The following is a 21,102-nucleotide window of genomic DNA, read 5'->3' as shown; positions in this document are numbered from 1 at the left end:
GCTTCACAAAGCCATCTCTCTCTCTCTCTCTCTCTCTCTCTCTCTCTCACACACACACACACACACAAACGCACGGAACTTGTTTTAACACTTTTTTGGCGAATTTTTTTGCCCAGGCTTCTTGACTACGAGCTATGTAGAGGCGTGAGGTCAAATCGAAAGCATTCCAATGTTTTTGAGGAAGCTCTGAAGGAGGTGGCGTATTCTCCTGCAAAACAGAGCTTGACAAGCAGAGCAGAGGGGTTCAAATACAGCTCGTTCGCAGGGAGAAGGCATATTCTACGACACCAAAGTAAGGAATTCCGAGATCAACGCTAGGATGAAGAAGGTAACCCCATTTCCACCAATATTTTTTACCTAAATTTGGGGCTTGCTTGTTCCATAATGGGTATTTGAATTTTTGCCCCCTCTTTGTTGAGTCTTATAATGTTTGGCTTGCTTGTTCCATATTTGGTAGATGATTTCTTTGTCCGTCGCTGTCGAGTCTTATCGGGTTGTTTCAGCTGTGACTATATGTTAAAAATTAAAATTGTGCATACAGATGCTTTGGACTATAAGGAAGCATGGTAATGTGCACATAAATTGATTTGGGTCTCTAGGCCTGCCCTCTTTGATGCCATTTGGCTTTGATTTGAGGGCATGGTTTTACAACAAAACGTCCTTGTAGCTCCTCAGTTCTTGGAGGTTTAGGGGGGCCAATGTTTTAGTGGTATTCTGAGAGCAGCCACTTTGTCCATATATTGCCAAAGGTTAGGTCAGTCTCCAATCATCTCCGCCCATACCCCCAATGATTGGGGACTAGATGGGTTATGTTATGTTGTTGTTGTTGTTTATGTGTGAGGGTTGGTGGGTTGTAGATTACTAAGGTTGTTTATATAAACATTACGTTTATAATAGTAGCTATTACCATGTTTTGGATCTGAAAATTTCCTTAGGCACTGTGGAATCAATTTGTCCTATTTGCAACACGTGTTGTTTCAGTCAACACGGTTTCCATGTTTCACAACCTTCGTTTGCATTACTATGGCAGAGGTGTGCTCATGTTTCAGTAGATACCAAGAGTTATTCAAATTCATTGGTCTGTTGCTGATGGTCATCTAAGACCTTTTTAGTTTGATTTTGGAGATGCAAGCTATGCAACAAACGCTTGCACCTGAAGTTCACATGGATAAATGATAAGAATGGTCTACTGATAAGAATGTTCTGTAGTATTTTTTGATTATGTGTTTGATTATTCTGATTCAGCTTTGGCATCCTTGGAAGGTATTGTTGAATTCATCCAAAGGCTTAGTCACTATGTTGGATGTGGAGATACGCATGTTATGAATGGAATTTAATGGCAGACCATGGACTTGACAAGTCCGTGTTGTAAACAAGCAAATTGACCCTATGAATACCATTTTACAGATCGAACTAAATGCATGGAACCAAATGAGGTCTGAATAGAAAATTCCTTCAAACTTTGATAATTGTTAAAACTACAAATTACCAGCACGGAGGGCATTGTAGATGACATCTCTGAGAATATACCAGCATTGGAGAGATTTATGTCATTGGATTTACAATCCTGATTCTGTATTGACGGGATTGGGCTTTGCTGGTTTATTGCTTTTGGAACACTGGAACGAGGAAATCAGGCAAAAAAGAAAGTAATGCACGAGAAGGAAAGGTGGGTAGATATTGACATGGCAAAGAATTTTAATTGAGACCAATTGGCTTAGATTAGAGGAAAGAGAGGTAAGCGACGAAGTGTTTCATCTTGTTTCCTTTCCTTATCTGGAGATCAAGTTGGAGCAGAACAGCAACACTGGAGATATTTATGCCATTTTAGCATCCAGAATTTAGGAGGTTGAAGATGAACTTAAGTACTTTAGCCATCCTTTTCTTATATACTTGGGCTTTTGATGGTTGTCTACTGCCTATATTGTTTAGATGCATAGTATTTCTGTTGTTGTGGTATTTTGTGCATATATGTTGCAGAACTGCAGGATTTCTGTTCCAAGAATTTTGCTGGTAGTGATGTACTGGGCAGAGAAAGGCTTTTCTGGATTCACTGTTTTCAATTTTCGGTATTTTCCAGGTAGTCAAGTACTGGGCAGAGAAAGGTGTTTCTGGATTCACTGTTTTTAAGTTCCGGTTGAAGCGGGTTGTTGGACAACCTGTACTGACCACCAATCAGGTTTTGTACCTTTTCCTATTTGTATTCAGAAGCTATTTTTATAACATTTAAACGTTTGACACAAGAACTTTGCTGGTGGGTGGATTAGGTATTGTATAAGCCTAATGTAGTTAAACGTGAACTAACAAGAAATTTATATTTCAAGCCAGAAACCCAGGTAGTGCAACCCACTATTGTAGTTGTCAAGGTACTTGAAATTATACAAATAAACAATTTGAGAAATGTGCAGGTACAATAAAGATTCCTCTTGTTCTCATAAGAAAACTAGATTCTTAAATGTGAATGGGCATCCCGTCTGGGTGGAATCATACTTTTAGGGGTAAACAGAAACATCTTCACATTTGATTTATCACTTTTTAGTTCTTACACTCTGAGTGGATGTGCACGTCTCTTGTCCTGTGTAATTCCAAGTTTGAGCACTTTTCGGGGTAAACAGGTATATACTTGCGTTGTTGGTTTAGAGGCTTGACGGAGTACCTTTAACCATTTTAAACTAACAAGTGATCCCTGGGATGAGATGATTCAGATGATTGTGTTCTCTGTTCATAATTGCAACATGCAACTATTCTCTTGGTAAAACTGGAATCTGTTCGCGAATGTAAAACACGTCAACAAGTTTGAGCACATTCATTCGTACTACCTCTATGTTTTCCAGCGACTAGTTGTCTGGAATCTGACATAAATGAGATCGAAATGCTTGGTTCAGGTCTTGTACAAGTCTATGCTATGTTAAGTTTGTTAGGATATGCACGATTGTATATGTATTTTTGTAATGCAACGATGCTCAATCTTAGTCAACACGTGCTGAGTAGATATAATTGGATTGCATGTTGGGTCAAGATCAATATTTCTTGGATGTCCAAATCAAGCACAACTATTTTCTTCTTTGTGATGTGATTGTGTGTTAGTCTTTATGCTGCTTTCCCATTTCCCTTATACTCGACTCTTTCTGTATTGGAGTTCTTTTCAAGCTTACTATTTCTTTTCGACGTGATATGATTGATGGCGGTACACCTTGTTAACTTTGTGGCAACTATTAGTTTCTTAATTTCCTGAGTGCAATTTTGCTCCTGGGAGCTCATTAAAGGGTTTGTTTGGAAGTTGTGGAAAGATGTGGAAAGGAAAGGAAAATTTTAAAATTTTCCCTACCCTTGTTTGGTTCTTAAAAAAGGAGAGGGAAAATTTTAAATTCTAACTCAACTTTCCTCTCAATTTTTCTTCAATTTTCCCTCTCACTTTCCCCTTCATTATTTTCTTTCCTTTTCCCTTTCTTTCCCTAACTTCCAAACAAAGCCTAATGGCGGACTTGCTGAACTTTGTTTTGGATATGTTTGTTTTTTTGCTATTTTCATGATTTAAACATGTTAGATTAGTCCTATTATGGCAGGGGTAAGGAGCCAGTGAAGTACTACCTTCTTTGGATGGTTTCATCATTTTTCCTATTGCTTTTCATGACAGGTTCTAAATGCTCGAGGTCAAATCCCTAAATCCATAGCAGAAATACGAGGGTACGTTGAAGAAGTGTTTTATAATCAGATGGTAACACTTCATAGTTGGTAATCACTGTGGTGTGACATGAATTTTCTGTTTCAATAAATTAGGTTGGTATGTGAGGACATCAGTGGGGGTCAAGAGAATATTCCCATCCCTGCTACCAATTTAGTTGATGACCCACCTGTTGCACCCTCAGGCAAGTGTGTGATTTTGTTCACTGCTAATATATCATCTACATTTTTACTATCAATCGAGAACTGTATTGAAAAAAGTGTCAACTGTCAAGTATTATAAAGGAAAAAGTCAAAAAGAATAAGAGAATAAATAAGGAACTATAAGAGGTTCTAAGAATCCAAATAATGAGGCACACCCAATCCTAACAAGCCAGGGCAACCTGATGCAAGCCCCTCCTCTACCTCTCTCCCTCCATCCTCTGGCCCAATGGACTATTATATGCTTGCTGATAAAAAAGAAAAAGAAAAATGGGACTATTATATGCTATACAAGGGATGATATCAGATCAGACATTACCGGCAAATACATAGGTGACTAGCGGAGTCAGAGGTCCAAAAGCCCTGTTATGTAATGGCCATTATTTAGAACCATGTGTCTTGTGTTGGCATAAGTTTAGATTAATCTGAGTCTGAGACATATATCCTCACCCAGTCACTTGATGCTCATGCTCGAGTTTTTACTATATAGGCTGATAGGCTTGTTTCATCAACCTACATCTGTTCATTATTCAACCAGATATACCAACAGAAAATAAGCATTTTTCACCACGTCAACACCTTGTTGTTTAGACTTTTCTCTTGGCATTACTCCCCAAACTCATCCTTGATCTCAGATAAGGCATTGACAGGCTTCTTACTTTGATCTTCTACCCAAACTGCACTTTACTATCCTCCTCCAATCCTACACAACTAGCCTTTGCATCCCTCTCTAGCAAACCTCCCAAAGCATTAGAGCTTCTCAATGTTCTCGCTCTATGTTCAACGCTCCCCTCCTGTTTATCCCAAGAATGAAATCCACTTTCTAGAATGATTTTTCCGGTCAAGGAGCATGCTTAGGAGATAACATTTCTATCCCTCCACTTTGATCTTAGTATTTTGATAACAAGAGGTACATTCTTGGTCCATTTCCTAACAGCTCAAGGTTTTAGAACTTAACATGGTATGAAGCTTTGGTTTCTGAGAGGTATTGGGTTCAAGTCTCCTTTGTTGATGGTGTTAGATGACTTGATTTATACTGTTTGGCCCATTTCGTAACAACTTGTGCTTTTGTGACAATTGGTAACTTGACACTTAAGGTGTTTCCAAAATTATGAAGTCCATCCCCACCGTCCAGAGATCATGAAGTACTAGATTTTAATTCAGTAATCACTCTTTTGCTCTCTCCGTATTACATTTGCTTCTCAATATGAGACCCCATAGCTGCACTTCTGTTACGATGAAAGGAATTTAGTATAAGGCAAGGGCCCAAGATCCTTCAATTCCTCAACCTTAAAGAATAGGCCTTGCCTTAATTGTGCCTCAAACCCTTGGGACCACCAACTCACCTCATAACTTGTGTTCTTCAAGCTGCAACTCATTGTTCTTTCTGGCTGCATCAATGTCTCGAGAACGAGCCCATATTTATTTCCTCCAGCCTTGTTAACTAATAACCATGGCAATCCAATCCACTTCACAGTCCAAGTGCAAGAATAATTTATTTGACCCTAATACTAAACAACTCTAGATCTACCAGAAGTTCTAGGCTTGGTTGCTTGGGTCTTCTATGGCTTCTGGTTGCTGGACGCTGAGTTGCCGTACTCATGTTTGGCCCAACCTTAGTCCCCAGTAGCCCTGATGTCCACATCTTGCCCTGTCACAGGATTCAATTGGCCAATGAGATTAACGAGCTTAAATTTATGAGCAAACATTGAACTTGGCCTTGTTTGACTCAGGCGCAACCCTTTTACCAATTATGCTCTTCTAGTTTCTAGCGAATTGCAAGTCTATTGATCCATTTTGCAACTTGAGAGAGAAATTTGGTGCCTTCTGGATACTCCGCCAGCCTGGTGGCTGAGCCTCTGCCACTCAACTCCAGTGGACTTCACTCCCTCGTCAATTTTTTTTTTCTTGTCACTCCCAAAACCACTGCACTCCATTTGCTTGTAAGTTGTAACATCCTCAAATCGTATCTGTCCCAATCTCCGGTGGCTTTAATATCTAAAATATGTTCATACTTACGTGTTTCTGTATGCAGTTCCAGGCAAATATTGCGCCTGAGACGTATCCAACTCACTTCACCTTTTTATTGAGGCTTATTTTATAATGTTGGGATAGGAAGAAAGAGACAAATGATATAGTTATATTTGCTAAAATAGGAAATATATGGAATTTAGCCAATGAGGAATGGGATTCCATGTTCAGTTTTGTGAAGATGACATTCATTGGGGTCTGGGCTTTCATGAGGATTCCATAAAGTAAATGTCCTCAAACTACTTGGTTGATCTCCCTAGGTAAGAAGTAGCCAATCTCCTTGTATATTGGTTGATTTAAGAGCTAAAAGCCAGATGGGAAGATATGAATGAGATAAGGGAGATATGCGATACACAGGAGAGGGTGAGTAATGGGTAGGACAAGGAATGGGATAGTCTAAGTTATCGTTCTAAATTGGCTGTGTTCATTTTGGGGTAGGATATTTCCATGAATTGAAGAAGGGGATTCATCACATTGTTTGTTATGGGATTGTTGCACCAAGTTGACTTGATCAACGGGGATGTTGGAAATTTTGTTTTAGAGGACAACCAAACTTGGGAGTTGTGAAAATTGAGGTGGGAAAAAGGAAATTTTGGGGTCTACGGGTTTTTCAAACCTCCGTATATCCAGTCATAAGGGTATATCCCGGTCTACGTCCCAACAAACAGGTCCTTAATGTCTTCATTTCAATTGCACGTACCAAACTTAACCTCAAGGTATTCAGAACAGCATTCTAGTTTTGAAACTAGTGGCTGAGTTTTTACCAACCCGGGAGGAATTCGAACAGCATGCACAGTAACTGTTGCTGCCTTCTGGAAATCAGGATGAGCATGGTGTGTCACGAGTCAAGATATAAAATTGAAATCGAAGACAGTTATTAAGTAATAAACGAGGCATAGAGTTGAGTTGAAATGATATTTCTGGGCTTCTTCGAAAGTCTATTTAAGGATCTTATATACGCGTTTTGAGGGCAGTCAAGTTGTGGTGGCAATCCCTTTTTATATATAATTATTTACTTATCAAAAAAGAAGTGTTGAACTATATTCTATATAGGCAGAGGGCTTACTCTCTGATTAAGTGTCTAATAGCCAGGCTGCATCATGTCCGTCCTTGTTATCTTAGATCTCTTTTGGTGTTGAATTCTTAAAATATCAGGTTTCACATATTGCAAAAGCCTACAAGTAGCAGGAAGCGTGAAGATACCTCGGAACGCGACTGGGTGCGATTGCAAAGACAGGTGCACAAATCCCAAGAGTTGTGCTTGTGCAAGACTTAATGGCTCAGATTTTCCATATGTGCATCGTGATGGTGGCAGGTAGGAAAGAAATAAATTGCACCAAAAGTTCTGACAGTGTCTGCTTAGTATATAAAATGTTGGAGAAATCATAGAAAGATGAGTTTGCACTTGATTCATACTTTCACTCTTCTTTGTGGAAGAATAATGGAGAATTTTATCTGGAGCTTGCGTAGGACCTCGGTAATTTGGTTGAATATTTGCATAGTTGAAGTCTTAGATCTTATTGGTTTGCATTAGGACGTTGTATGTGATAATATTTGTCTGTTTTTTTGTGGTTTTAGAAACCTAGGATAGTTTCGAAGTTCATTGATTTGCTAGATGGTCGTGGACCAGTTGATTGGTACTTTGTTTTGGGTTGAGTCAATTTAATTGTCTTCATTAGTCAATGTTTCGGGTAGTTTCTTAGCAAGCTTTACCTGAAGGATGACTTTACGCTGGTAGAAAGGAGATGATTTCCTCGAATCATAGGAACTTCACATAGAGGCAACTGCTAGTAGTGACTTTTGGAGGATCTTTGTAGTGACTGATACATGCATGCATGACTTCTTTTAATTAGTCAATGTTTTTATCTAATGCTTTTATTGACTTTTTCTTCCAAATTAGTTGCACCAATGGGCGTTGTCTTTGAATGTGGTCCTAATTGCGGTTGTGGACCTGATTGTGTCAATTGAACATCTCAGAAAGGGATGAGATACCGACTTGAGGTTTTATAACCATAACCGTTGTGCTGTGCATAATTTGGCTGTAGACTCTTCATTATTCTTTGGCTTGCAGATGTTTAGACTAAAATAACCCAACTTTGTAGGTTTTCCGCACTCCAAAAGAAAGGCTGGGGTGTGAGATCGTGGGATCATATACCTTCTGGGGCACCAATATGTGAATACATAGGAAAGCTCATGAAGACGGATGACGTGGACACTGCATATGAAAATGACTACATTTTTGATATTGATTGTTTACAAACAATGAAGGGGCTGGATGGAAGAGAGGTAGACATTCACATAGGAAGACTAAAAGTGTTGGTTTTTCTTTTTTCCCTTCTCCCTGCTTGTTGTTGGTGTTATATAACTGATACTGCTAGTTTTTTTTGACAGAGACGATTACGAGATGTATCTATTCCCACATGCTTGGACAAAAGTGACGATCATAGATCTGACGACGGGCCAGAGTTCTGCAGTGATGCAGGTTCGACTGGGAACATTGCCAGATTCATCAACCACAGTTGCCAACCTAATCTTTTCGTTCAGTGTGTTCTGAGCTCACACCATGACATCAAGCTTGCTAGAGTAGTTCTATTTGCAGCGGACAACATACCTCCATTGAAGGTTCTGTACTCTGTGTGTGTGGTTTTTCTATAATTTTTTGGATAATTTACTGTACAATTTCTTCATAAACCATGGGCTTCCATTGGAAAGTATGCGCTTTAATTATTTGAAAATCTTTAATCATTTTTGGTGACCACTGATCACCTATTCTTGTGTTCCATAACGTTATCAAGAAAAAAAGGGGTTGTGGCGCACTCTGTCTTCTGAACATGTGATTTGGAAATCTACTGATGGAGTTTAAGGATTAAACTGCCATTTGTGACTGTTAAGCTGCTTTCAAGAAATCCTCTGCACTTTTCTTATCTCGTTCAGTATAAGAAATAATCGATTATATATGCGAATGTAATGAACATAAGGAAAAAGAAAACCATACATGTCCATTCCAATTTTTTAACATGTCCTTCGGTGTCTGCCTACTCTGCCTTACCTTTGCTACCTATTCCCCCTAGATTGAGCTCGTGTTTGTTCTATGTTTTCATGTCTAACCTTGCATGGGAAGCTGCCATTTCTCGTTTGATTACACGGGCGAAAGAAAATAGGAAAGGCTTTGCTCTGTGGAGCCCATTTTTAAGATGAAAAAATGTGTGATCCGTTTGAGTTGACGGAGATGGACAAGTTTTCTAGACGGTTATCAATGTTAAACTTCAGGGTTGAATTTGGAAAAGGTTAAAGATCTATGGTTTAGTTTGTTAGAAGGGTTCAAACTCTATGGTTTATTTGTATTTTTCCCTTAACTATTAATATTGCACATGCGATGCACGTGAATTTCCAATGCAAATTGGAAGTGCAGTGAAGTAGGCACAAGAGAAAAGGTGCAATGTGACATCTTATCTACAAGAATGAAATACTATTAATGTTTGTTAGCCCTTTTCTTCATTTTCCTTAAAGATGCTAACAAGTTCTTATGCATCCAACGATATTGGATGAAAATTCCTGATAGCCCTACAAGCTTTTGAATCCTGCCGTATATTTATTTTCGTTGGCATCAGAATTCAAATTAACTCCTCAGTGCAAGACTCTTTTATTTAATAAACTTGCAAATCTTATAGTAAAAAAGTACTAAAACAACCTCTGAAATGGTTAAACCTTCATTTTGTTTCTTAAAAGGCCTCCTCAGCAGAGTTGAATTCCATGAATTTACAGTAAAAGAATTGTTTTTTAGTAGTTAAATGCTGTTGATACTAGTTTTTCGTATTGTGCGTGTCTTTATTAACTGAATAATTAGCACTGTGACCCTTTCGTTTTGTATTCGTATGAGTTACTTATTATGTTAACACCATTTAAGTAACTCACAAAGTGCCCTTTTTTTTTCCTTTTCTTTTCTGCTTTTGGTAATTGATAATGCTGATTTTCCTATTTCCTATAGGCTAGCAAGATCTTATATTAGGTTGAATGTACACCATGCCCAGAACATTTTGTCGCTCCTCTTCAGTAATGTTTGCTTCACAATCAGGATAAACAGGCAAGGTTGAGTGTGTTGAGGCCTGCTGCCACGGTGCTCTCCGATTATTGGAAGTCTACCTAGAACTTATGGCATTGTTGTTAGTTAGAGTTCTGTTTCCATCAGAACCAGATTGTGAGAGGGAATCAATGGCCGGAGAAAAAACCAAAGAGCTGGTAGAGTTTTCCAGACAGCAACATTTGTGGGGCAGTGGGGGATACAGGAAATAATTTCATCTAGACTTTTTTTCTTTCTTGGCCTGGGTTAAGTAGTGACATGAGATTACTGAAGGGTAGGGGAGGCGTGAGGCATGATGATATCAAAGCTAATCATATACTTTGGGCTTTAGATCAAACTACTAAATTCTTTGTCAAGTTTGTTTGTGTAGAGCTGATCATTAGGTAATCTTGGACTGACTGATGTTCTCCTTTGTTTTGCAAAACATATTCCAATCCATTGTATGGATTATTACTATAGACTGGCTTCCTTTTGTATAAAGAAGCGTCTGAACATTCCATGTGTAAAGACAGTGTCGAAGGGGCTTAGCGGCTTCAGAATCCTGCACTCTAACCCTAATCTCGTAGATGGATTTGATCAGATGCTTGCCATTTTCCAGTAAGTACAGTCACCTGTAGAGTGCTAGCTCTTACAGCAAGCAGCAATCTAGTGCAGGCAATAGTGTCCGGATAGCTTGTTGGGATTGGGCGAATAGGAGGTGCTTCACCTGTCATGGCAATCTTCCCTTCTTCAAGATTTTGAATCTTTCCCTTCATAAACTTATTGATGCACCTTGGTTATTTTACTGCAAAATGGGTTTTTACATCTTCCACATCCTTTTTCTGTTTACACACAGCATATTTACTGGAATATGAATGTTATATTGTTTCCTTTTTCAGGCTTCTTTTGCTGGTGGTGTTTGGATGCCATCTTCGACATCTGGTGGCACAGACACGGAGGTTTATTTTTCTCTTGAGAAAGACAGCATTCCATCTGAAAAGGTTTGACACAGAAGAGGAACTGAAGTCTATACTCAAAAGTTTTTCAAGAAAATGGGCATCCAAATTTTGCTCAAGTGTCTCATGTGTTCCAGGCACATTTTTGAACGCAGTTATGAAATTTGCTCTAGGCGCCCCGCAAGGGATGAGCCCGAGTTTACTTCTTTTTTTTTATTATTTCTAAACTCTTATATTTCTTAGAATGTTTACTTGTTTTTTGTTGGAAATCATGTAGGTTGAAGATGGACAGTATTACTATTTAGCATTCAAAAAGCACGGAGTTAACTTGGAGGATTTCTTGAAAAATGATGACAACAAAAAGCGACTTAGTAACAAGCACTTGATCAGCTCTTTTTACCAAAAAATACTTGTGTAATTTTTGAAATCTTTTATCCTTTGCGTGCTTTCTCCTCTCTTTTTTCCCTTGCTCTTCCGTCCGTCTATAGTAGTTCTCTTGCCACATTGGAGTTATGGAAGTTGAACCCACTTCGTTCACGACCCACCTACACCCCGTGACACTAACTCATCCAATGCTAACATTTCCTTTTGCATCCAGTGATTTGCTACAAGTTTGGCGGCACTTTGTGGGGCTTCAAGTTAAGTGTGACCTAAAGCTGAAGAACGTCTATATATACGATGGTGGAGAGGCCCTGCACGTCTCATTGGTCGACTTTAGCATTAGGGGAGGTAAAGTATGCATTTATTGTTTTTAAGCTAAGTTGGAGTTCATTATATAAATTGATCAATCTAGAACAAAAGAGATTATCAATCAACTGTTAACATTACTTCTAGTATATGCTTCTACTTAATTATCATTTTGTCACAATTCAATCAATCCAACTATTAAGCAAAATTGTGTGATAAACATTCCACCATCAAAATCCATTACACATACTAAGTGCTAAAAGTTTCACCAATACTTACATGTGAAATAGCAAAGCAAAAGTACACCTATTGACATAATACTTTCCATGTGGTAGAGTCCATTTTCGAATAGTCTAACTGTTTTTTCTCAAGCAAAAATTTCTAAATCGAAGACAAGAACAAACAAACTGCGGCATTTCCCAGAATTTTGGCTTTACAAGTCAGAACAAATGCTTGATGTATCTTCAATCGACACTTACTTCCGTTGGTTCCAAGAAAAAGGCTTCCGAATGGCAAAATATAGGAATACTAAATTGCAAGAAGATTCCACTCTTGGTATTGAAGAGACTAACATTAGTAGCATCTTTAGGTCTTTACTCCTCCTTCATTAATAAATTGTTGAGAATATCATTCTCAGGCACGATATTTAGGCCAGATCCGCTCTCAAATGTAACTGCTATCGTCCTCAATGCCCGAATATATTCTGGAAAGCTGGACTCAACGAGCAATTGGAATTCTTCGACAAAGCTGAAAGCCTACAAAACAATAACACATCATCTTCACTAAAGTTTTTCTTTTTTATTTCATTGTGAACTAATCTTCACTAAAATCATCTTAATAATTGAAATCAAAACCACTACATATTAGTTTACCCTTTGACCACGTTGCAAAAGATCCTTTGTTTGCTTGTTAGTTCTAATATCATACGTAACCTGCTTGTTTATGCTTTCAAAATGGGCAAATGTTTTGCGGATGACTTGCCAACAGCTTCTTGTCGCTTTATCATGTGGATATGATAAGAACTTCACATTTCCGCGCTTGTTCAATACATCTACGTGATCCACAAGTGCCTTTAGCTTGAGATTCCGGCCTCCAGTTTGTAGGGTCATGGTTAAAGATTTGCTCACCCTTGTAAAGTCGCATGTTCGACACATTTTTCACCAAATCCCAAAGATCGCAAGTTAGACTTTTTCTTTGTTTCAGCAACCAAAAAAGTTAATATTTTGAAAGATTTTCCATCTCCTTGCAAAACAAATTAAACAATGCCAGTGAAATAACCAAGCACACATGTTTAAAAAACACCCACACCACACACAGATGGCCTAAAACTAATTCTCTCTTGCCCAAACTCCCTCACAAAATTTCACTAGTTACTCTCTTTTTTTTTTGGTACCTAGTGATAGCTTAGGTGCTACGCACGAAGAACATGCTCATTGAATTGGAAACAAACTTGGTTGGGTACATATGCATGTAATTTATATGAAGTAGTATAGGAAAGCATGACCGTTGATTGTTTAGGTTGCTGTTTTTAAGGTGTTTCTCTTTTTTGTCAGGGCTGTGTGTCTCAGGTTTCTCGGTTGTTGTTTGGACCTGTTATAGATGGATTACTCCTTTTGCCTTTCTGTGTATTTATATTGGCTACATGGCATGTCATGTAGTCTCCATTTATGCTCTTTTCTTTCCCCTCGATATACCCATTATTGAGTTTATCAATAATATTTTTGTCATTTAGAAAAATGTTCATAATTCAGGATATCTAAACCCCAATGATATGTACACAATGAGCTCCTTCAACTCATATGTTACATACCATTATATCCAAAATAATACTCGACGCGAAACAATCAGCGGTCATGCTTTCCTATACTGCTTCATATAAATTACATGCATATGTACCCAAACAAGTTCGTTTCCAATTCAACGAGTATGTTTTTCGTGCATAGCACCTAGGCTATCACCTGGTACAAAAAGAAAGAGTAACTAGTGAAATTTTGTGAGGGAGTTTGGGCGAGAGAGAATTAGTTTTAGGCCATCTGTGTGTGGTGTGGGTGTTTTTTAAACATGTGTGCTTGCTTATTTCACTAGCATTGTTTAATTTGTTTTGCAAGGAGATAAAAATCTTTCAAAAAAATTCACTTTTTTGGTCGTTGAAACAAAGAAAAAGTCTAACCTGCGATTTTTGGGATTTGGTGAAAAATGTGCCGAACACGCGACCTTACCAGGGTGAGCAAATCTTTAGTCATGACCCTTCAAATTGGAGGCAAATTTTTGACCGGGATCTCAGGTTAAAGGCACTTGCAGATCACGTAGATGTATTGAACAAACGTGGAGTTCTTATCATATCCGCATGATAAAGCGATGAGAAGCTGTTGGCAAGTCATCCGCAAAACATTTGCCCATTTTGAAAGCAGGCTACGCATGATATTAGAACTAACGAGCAAACAAAGGATCTTTTGCAACATGGTCAAAGGGTAAACTAATATGTAGTGGTTTTGATTTCGGTTATTAAGATGATTTTAGTGAAGATTAGTTAAAAATGAAATAAAAAAGAAAAAACTTCAGTGAAGATGATGTGTTATTGTTTTGTAGGCTTTCATCTTTGTCGAAGAATTCCAATTGCTTGTGGAGTCCAGCTTTTTCGAATATATTTCAGCGTTGAGGACAATAGCAGTTACATTTGAGAGCGGATCTGGCCTAAATATCATGCTCGAGAATGATATGCTCAACCATTTATTCACCAAGAGGATTGACGGAGGAGCCAAGATCTTGCTAATGTTATAGTCTCTTCAATATCAAGAGTGGAATCTTCTTGCAATTTAGCATTCCTATTTCTTGCCATTTGGAAGCCTTTTTCTTGGAACCAACGGAAGTAAGTGTCAATTGAAGATACGTCAAGCATTTGTTTTGACTTGTAAAGCCAAAATTCTGGGAAATGCCGCAGTTTGTTTGTTCTTGTTTTCGGTTTAGAAATTTTTGCTTGAGAAAAACAGTTACTATTTGAAAATGGACCACATGGAAAGCATTATGTCAATAGGTGTACTTTTGCTTTGCTATTTCACATGTAAGTATTGGTGAAACTTTTAGCACTTGGTATGTGTAATGAATTTTGATGGTGGAATGTTTATCACATAGTTTTACTTAATAGTTTGATTGATTGAATTGTGATAAAATGATAATTAAGTAGAAGCATATACCAGAAGTAATGTTAACAGTTTTGATCAATTTATACAATGAACTCCACCTTAGCTTGAAAACAAGAAATGCATACTTTACCTCCCCCAGTGCTAAAGTCGGCCAATGAGACGTGCGGGGCATCTCCACCATCATATATATAGACGTTCTTCAGCTTTAGGTCACACTTAACTTGAAGCCCCACCAAGTGCCGCCAAACTCGTAGCAAATCACTAGATGCAAAAAGAAATATTAGCATTGGATGAGTGAGTGGCACGGGGTGTAGGTGGGTCGTGAATGAAGTGGGTTCAACTTCAATAACTCCAATGTGGCAAGAGAACTACTATAGACGGACGGAGGAGCTTGGGAAAAAAGAGAGGATAAAAGATTTCAAAACATACACAAGTATTTTTTGGTAAAAAGAGCTGATCAAGTGCTTGTTACTGAGTCGCTTTTTGTTGTCATCACTTTTCAAGAAATCCTCCAAGCTAACTCCGTGCTTTTTGAATGCTAAATAGTAATACTGTCCATCTTCAACCTGCATGATTTTCAACAAAAAAGAAGTAAACATTCTAAGAAATATAAGAGTTTAGAAATAAAAATGAAGTAAACTCGGGCTCATTACGTGCCTAGTGCAAATTTAATAACTACGTTAAAAAATGTACCTGGAACACTTGGTGAAACTTTTTGCACTTGGTATGTGTAATGGATTTTGATGGTGGAATGTTTATCGCAGTTTTGCTTAATAGTTAGATTGATTGAATTGTTGGTGTGTTTGATTTTAGTTGTTGAGGATTGTTTTGGCTCCTCAAACAATGTTGGCTTCTTTTTTCATAGGTAAATGTTGGATTGTTATAAAACTGCATTTTTTGTGTCTTAAACTGGGTTATAAACATTCAAACTGCTTTTGAGAAATGGGGAATCTTGATTTAGAATTGCAAAAGCGCGGTACCAAAATTGCTGGAACCGCAAAAACTTTGTTTTTCATTGCAGAACTTGGAAAACTAATTGTACAAACTGGTTTTCGAGTCGCTGAACAGGCTTTCAAACTGCAGAAACTGGTTTTTGACATGCAGAATCTGGGAACCAAAATTTCAGGGACTGGAAAAAACTATTTTTATACTAATTGCAGAATATTATTTCTAAGTTGTTGAAAATGCTTTTGAACTGGAAAGAAAGGGTATTTGAAATGCAGAAACTTTGTTCGGTGTTGCTGAAAACGGGTACTTTGCATCGACTTGTACATGCATCTCGGTCCTCTAGGATATGCGTTCTCATCTCGGTCCTCTAGGATATGCGTTCTCCTCTTCTTTTTTTCTTTTATCTGCAAGCGTTCTCCTTCATTTGTGTTAAACAACATAAGATGTACATAGTTTCTTTTATAGAGAGGTGAAGATAAGTAAATCCCATCAGAACCATAGTTTTAGTATCACAACTACCATTAATAATTACCATGACGAATCACAGTTTTGGCATTATCACTATCCAAAAATTTAACTCTCTCCCCACTATGGACTTGTGTAATGCAATCCACTTCTTTTCTGAAAATTTAATCAAAAGTAGCGTTGATTTTGGTTACCTCTATAGTACATGTTTTGAACGTCACTTTCTTTCTTTTTGGGGAAAAGTGAAACCTTTATGCAGAAAGATGGCAAGTGACAATTGAGTGATAAAAACATAGTAGGTTCTAAAATTAAGTGACTTTTTTACTATCACTTTCTTTTTAACGTTACGAGAAGATGATTGAGGCTGGCTATTGGACATGAAGCCCCAGCCCAAAAGTTACATTGAAGTCATGCGATCTGAAACTCGGATGAAATTTGTTGTCCTGAATCACAGGAATACCAAAATAACATTTCCCCACGGATGACATTATAGCTCCTCAAAAGTATATCATCAAACCACACAAACTTTTCGAATGTGAATACAACAACTTGTGAGTTGTGAACAGTTACCCGACTAAGCAACAGAAGATTATTGCAGCCTCAAACACTTAAAATTGGGTACTTCCTGGAATTAAGTAAAATGGAGGAAACATTTACATTGAAGTCATGCGATCTGAAACTCGGATGAAATTTGTTGTCCTGAATCACAGGAATACCAAAATAACATTTCCCGACGGATGACATTATAGCTCCTCAAAAGTATATCATCAAACCACACAAACCTTTTCAAATGTGAATACAACAACTTGTGAGTTTTGAACAGTTACCCAACTAAGCAACGGAAGATTATTGCAGCCTCAAACACTTAAAGTTGGGTACTTCCTGGAATTAAGTAAAATGGAGGAAACATAACCAAGAGGGAGTCTAGAGAGTACCTCAGGCAACCATTGGCATTTATCATTCTCCGCATCGGCCATCACAATGTTAAGCCACTCAGAATTCCTATTCTACATTTCCAACACAAACTTGAGCAAAGAATTGCATAGCCTGCATTTGGGCGAGTAAAACTCGATCACTGTCTAGCCAGTGCAGAGGCCAGCACACTCAACTCGGCTTCTCCTCGTTCTTCGGGCGTCAATACCTTCTTGTTCCTTTCAAAACTGGTTTTAGGGCTCATTTTAGGTTTTCCATCTAGATCGAACGGGGTTCTGGTCATTGAATTTGGGGATTTTGGCAGGCAGGTGTTGGAATTTTTAGGATTTTGGTGGGCATCATCCCATGGCCAACATAAAAGAGAATATTGATAGATTGCACAACATCGCATAAACAAGCTTAAATCCAAAACATAACTCTATCCTTAGGATGCATGGACACACATCTATACATCCCATTTCAAACTAGAACATGAAATTAACAATAATAATAATAATAACAACAAAGAAGCACCGGTAAAACCCCAACTGAGAACCGCTTGAAAGTTAAGTCTTCATTATCTAACAGATGTTTTGTTCTGTTCAAAACTCTCTCTTTTTACCTTTTTGAGAACAAACACCAGCATTACATAGAAAAAACAGATACATACTAAGAGGAAGAGCTATCCTCATTCCTCATTGCCAAGGCTAGAGCATGTGCTTCATGAACGACAGCTCGTTCACCATCAGAAATAGGAACCTTATATTACAGATTACGTGACTCGATATCTAATGTTAACGGTTGAACTGGCCATTCCAATGCTCTCCCATTCTTGATCCCTTGAACGAGCAAAAGACAATCTCTAGATTGCACAACCTGGAGAAAATTGTTAAGAAAACACCATGTATGAGCATCTAGACACGTCAAAACTTCAGTTATTCAGAACACAAAGATAATCCAAACTAAAGTGACAATAACCATTCAGTTTCTAAGAACAAGTACCTAGTCAATCCTCTTGGATTGGATTGACTACTGCTCCAGTGAAAAAAACTAAACCCGATCCCTCTTCCCTGATCATGAATATGAAAGGATGATCAGCAACAAAACTGACACACTTGACTCCTGGCGGAGGCCAACAACCTCCTCCTCTCATTCTCATATAATTAATGGCCGCAGCCTCCGTTCCATTCTCATCAACCTCAATATAAGCTTTCTGAAACATGTTTAAGATAAAAAACGGGACATCCTCAGAATTCTGCACCATCTCGGACAAGTCTCTGGGATTCTTAATGATAGACAACGATTCCCCATGTCATCCATGACCTTAGAAACGTCAAAATCGAACGAGAATTTAAATTTCGGAATCCAAAATTCCTCAAGCGTCTCATTCTTTAACTCAAAGTGCTCCTCATTCAGAAATCCGGAATCGGAATTGAACTTCCCATGAAGATTTTGCAACCCATCTCGCTCATCCGGGAGAAAAAAATACATAGAGAAATTGTTGTTCTGGCGACTTTGATATGGGATTTTAAGAAACTTGAATCCATCAAACGCTCTGTAATAGTACTTTTCATAGCTAGTCATGAACGGAACTGAAACATTGTCCCCATTTAGAAGATAGAATTTTCTATTTGTAGTCCTCAAAGCCTCAAATTTATAGGGATAGTCCCAAAGTCCTTTAAAGTAGAGTCCATTTGCGAGGATGAGTGTGGTATCTATAGGTACGGACCCACGTTGGAGAATGTTTTTGATAAGACCTCTTGATGCAGTATTAGCCCATGAGTTAATTTCATCTACCACTTGATCAGCCAACATACACATTACATTGTCCAAAATAAAAACATGAAATTTCAGTAATATTGAAGTTCTGGTGATCATCACCTGGTACAGAACTATAGTGGGGCCTGCAATTTTTATCCAAATCATAATAACAATACATACTTACAGTTGTGTTGGGCCAAATTATCTAAAAGCATAGTGATATATTAGACTGAAACACAAAAGATATTAGAATATATAGTGCATTTTTTTGCTTGAAAATCTGTCTAATCGTTGGCTAAAAATCTTGGCTCTGTCATTGATTGCCTTCCCTTTTTTCCAATTAAAAATCAATTATTTGTCTTGTTGAGGATTTGGAAGCTTGCTTTGATTGAGAAAAAAAAAAAAGAAGAAGATATTTTGAAGAAACATTTTCAGATCACTCAGAACTATTTTCACACACACACACACACTCAACTACTTTTTCTAAAAAAATTGATTTGGAACCAACCATCAAATATGGACGAAATCAATGTTTTCGGAAATTAACTTTGAAAAACCATTGTTTATTGTTCAACTACTTAAAAAACTTTGGATTCTTTTCGAGATTTTTAAATGCACGTTTTTAGTGGGACGCATTTTTTTTTATCTTAATGTACTTAATTGTATGTGTTCCAATTAAATATAACGACAAACTTTAGAAAACATGACTCCAAAGGGTTAGCCTAATGGTTAAGGCCGGGACTTAGGGGTTTTGCTCGGTCTTAAATTCGAAACCTCTATTAAATCTTTTGGAGCCAATACACACAGAGCCACAAGGGGCGGTAGGATAAAGCCCCCAGCATGAGTCGAGGTGCGCTAAAGCTTGCCCGGACACTTCAGTTATCACGCAAAAAAATAAAACCCCTTAGAAAACATGCATATTAGCCGAGGGAAAGTTTCAAGTGAAATATTACCTTAGTTGCAAAATCAACATTGTTCGCTTCACACTTGAAAATACCTTTTAGAACCTCCTCTTTGTATTTAGGAACGAGAGGAAAATGTTGATCAGCCCAAGCTCCATTGACCATATGGTAACAATCGGACCATCGTCGACGTTCTCAGAGGACCCACCGCCACCGCGCAGCATCGCCATCATCTGTCTCGATTTTGAGTTGATTTCGTCAACGTTTTTGGACCCGAGAAAGCCCAGCATTTGCTTCAGAGTATCGCCCTTAGATCCTGCAACCAACATGTTTAGAACTGCGTTTATTGATAGGGGAGAAGACACTGTGTTCTTGCTAGAAGAACCCTTTTGGATCTCCTTGAGCATCAACTCATTGGCGATCCGTGGGCAGAACTCCATTGTTGATCTCTTTCTTTTTAGGGTTTTGCAGCGGGACTCCATTGTTTGCTCTCTTTCTTTTTTACGGTTTCTGCCAGCTTTATTGGTATTTGTTTGTATTGGAGTACTTTTAGTACTCGTATATTAATTTCCGAAGTACCAAAAGAAAAATATAGAGAAAATCATTTTAATGGCGGAGCCGTGAATAATTGTTTATGGAGTCAATTACAACCGTCCAAAAGTATTTTGAATGATCCGGATGTTAATCAAATTTTTTCAGACAAGATTAACTTTTTCCCATAAAAGCTTCATTTAAATCTGGATCGTCTAAAATCGAAACGGACAGAGCCGAAATTGTGCGGAACTATGAATAACTTCTTCACAGCTCAGCCGAGATCGTGCCGACATTGCTCCGGACAGTAAGGCTTTCGGACTCGGATGTAAAGTAAGGCTGAAAAAAGAAAAAAAAAACCCGTGACTCGCGGATTAAGATTGAATCAAATTTCTAATCCGATTCGAACCGTTGGGTCATCGGAACAAAAACCCCAGATTACATCAGAAGAGAGAGCCCAAATGGATGACCGGTTTGTTGTCAACTGGTATGTTTATAATAGCTGTGAATACAGATTTTAGATTTTAGCTTCAAAATCTATGCAGATTTTAAATTCCGTATTTAAGTAGAGTTGAAAAGATTGGTGATTGTAGCTGCAAGATAATGAGATTTGGGGAATATTTTCTTTACGTAAATTATGGGTGGACATGAATTGAATAACATTTCCAATTGGAATTATCAATGGCTTTTTAACCTAATGAAAACTAAAAAAAATGCTAGAAACGTAATTGCATGTGTTGCTCCAACAGCTATTTTCACAAAAAAATCATTCTGCAATAATATAATGCATAGATAGACAAATAAATTATCCTCATACTGAT

The 21,102-nt window shown here is 37.9% G+C and overlaps 1 protein-coding gene, 1 long non-coding RNA gene, 1 other non-coding gene and 1 pseudogene across 3 annotated transcripts; 3 read left to right on the top strand and 1 right to left on the bottom strand.

Moving 5' to 3' along the window:
• Positions 1–426: 426 nt before the first annotated feature.
• On the top strand, positions 427–9,951 carry LOC131328280 (histone-lysine N-methyltransferase, H3 lysine-9 specific SUVH4-like; annotated as a pseudogene).
• Positions 552–658, top strand: LOC131331624 (small nucleolar RNA snoR100). Its single transcript, XR_009201434.1, has one exon. It is a non-coding gene; the product is annotated as a small nucleolar RNA snoR100 (small nucleolar RNA).
• A 1,256-nt stretch (positions 9,952–11,207) lies between the features above and the next one.
• On the top strand, positions 11,208–11,765 carry LOC131331038 (uncharacterized). Its single transcript, XR_009201298.1, has 2 exons — positions 11,208–11,346; positions 11,531–11,765. It is a non-coding gene; the product is annotated as an uncharacterized LOC131331038 (long non-coding RNA).
• A 5,991-nt stretch (positions 11,766–17,756) lies between these two features.
• Positions 17,757–20,190, bottom strand: LOC131328279 (serpin-ZX-like). The gene is made up of 6 exons (XM_058361245.1): positions 19,856–20,190; positions 19,654–19,721; positions 18,411–18,991; positions 18,121–18,300; positions 17,895–17,963; positions 17,757–17,846 (listed from the first exon to the last, which is right to left on the bottom strand). Exons 1-6 carry the CDS (start codon positions 20,188–20,190, stop codon positions 17,757–17,759), a joined length of 1,323 nt encoding a protein of 440 aa, XP_058217228.1.
• Between the last annotated feature and the right edge of the window lie 912 nt (positions 20,191–21,102).

Source organism: Rhododendron vialii, chromosome 6a, assembly GCF_030253575.1.
Source record: "Rhododendron vialii isolate Sample 1 chromosome 6a, ASM3025357v1".
NCBI classification, from domain to species: domain Eukaryota; kingdom Viridiplantae; phylum Streptophyta; class Magnoliopsida; order Ericales; family Ericaceae; genus Rhododendron; species Rhododendron vialii.
This window is presented reverse-complemented; position numbering and strand designations above follow the sequence as displayed.

Bases quoted from the DNA above. Each gene is read 5' to 3' on its own strand.
- LOC131328279 (XM_058361245.1), bottom strand. From the start codon at position 20,190: ATGGAGTTCTGCCCACGGATCGCCAATGAGTTGATGCTCAAGGAGATC. The intron at 18,301-18,410 runs GTCATGGATGAC...AACATGTTTCAG, and splicing joins TCGATTTTGACGTTTCTAAG to AAAGCTTATATTGAGGTTGA. The intron at 17,964-18,120 runs GTAGTCAATCCA...AATTTTCTCCAG, and splicing joins TAGTTTTTTTCACTGGAGCA to GTTGTGCAATCTAGAGATTG.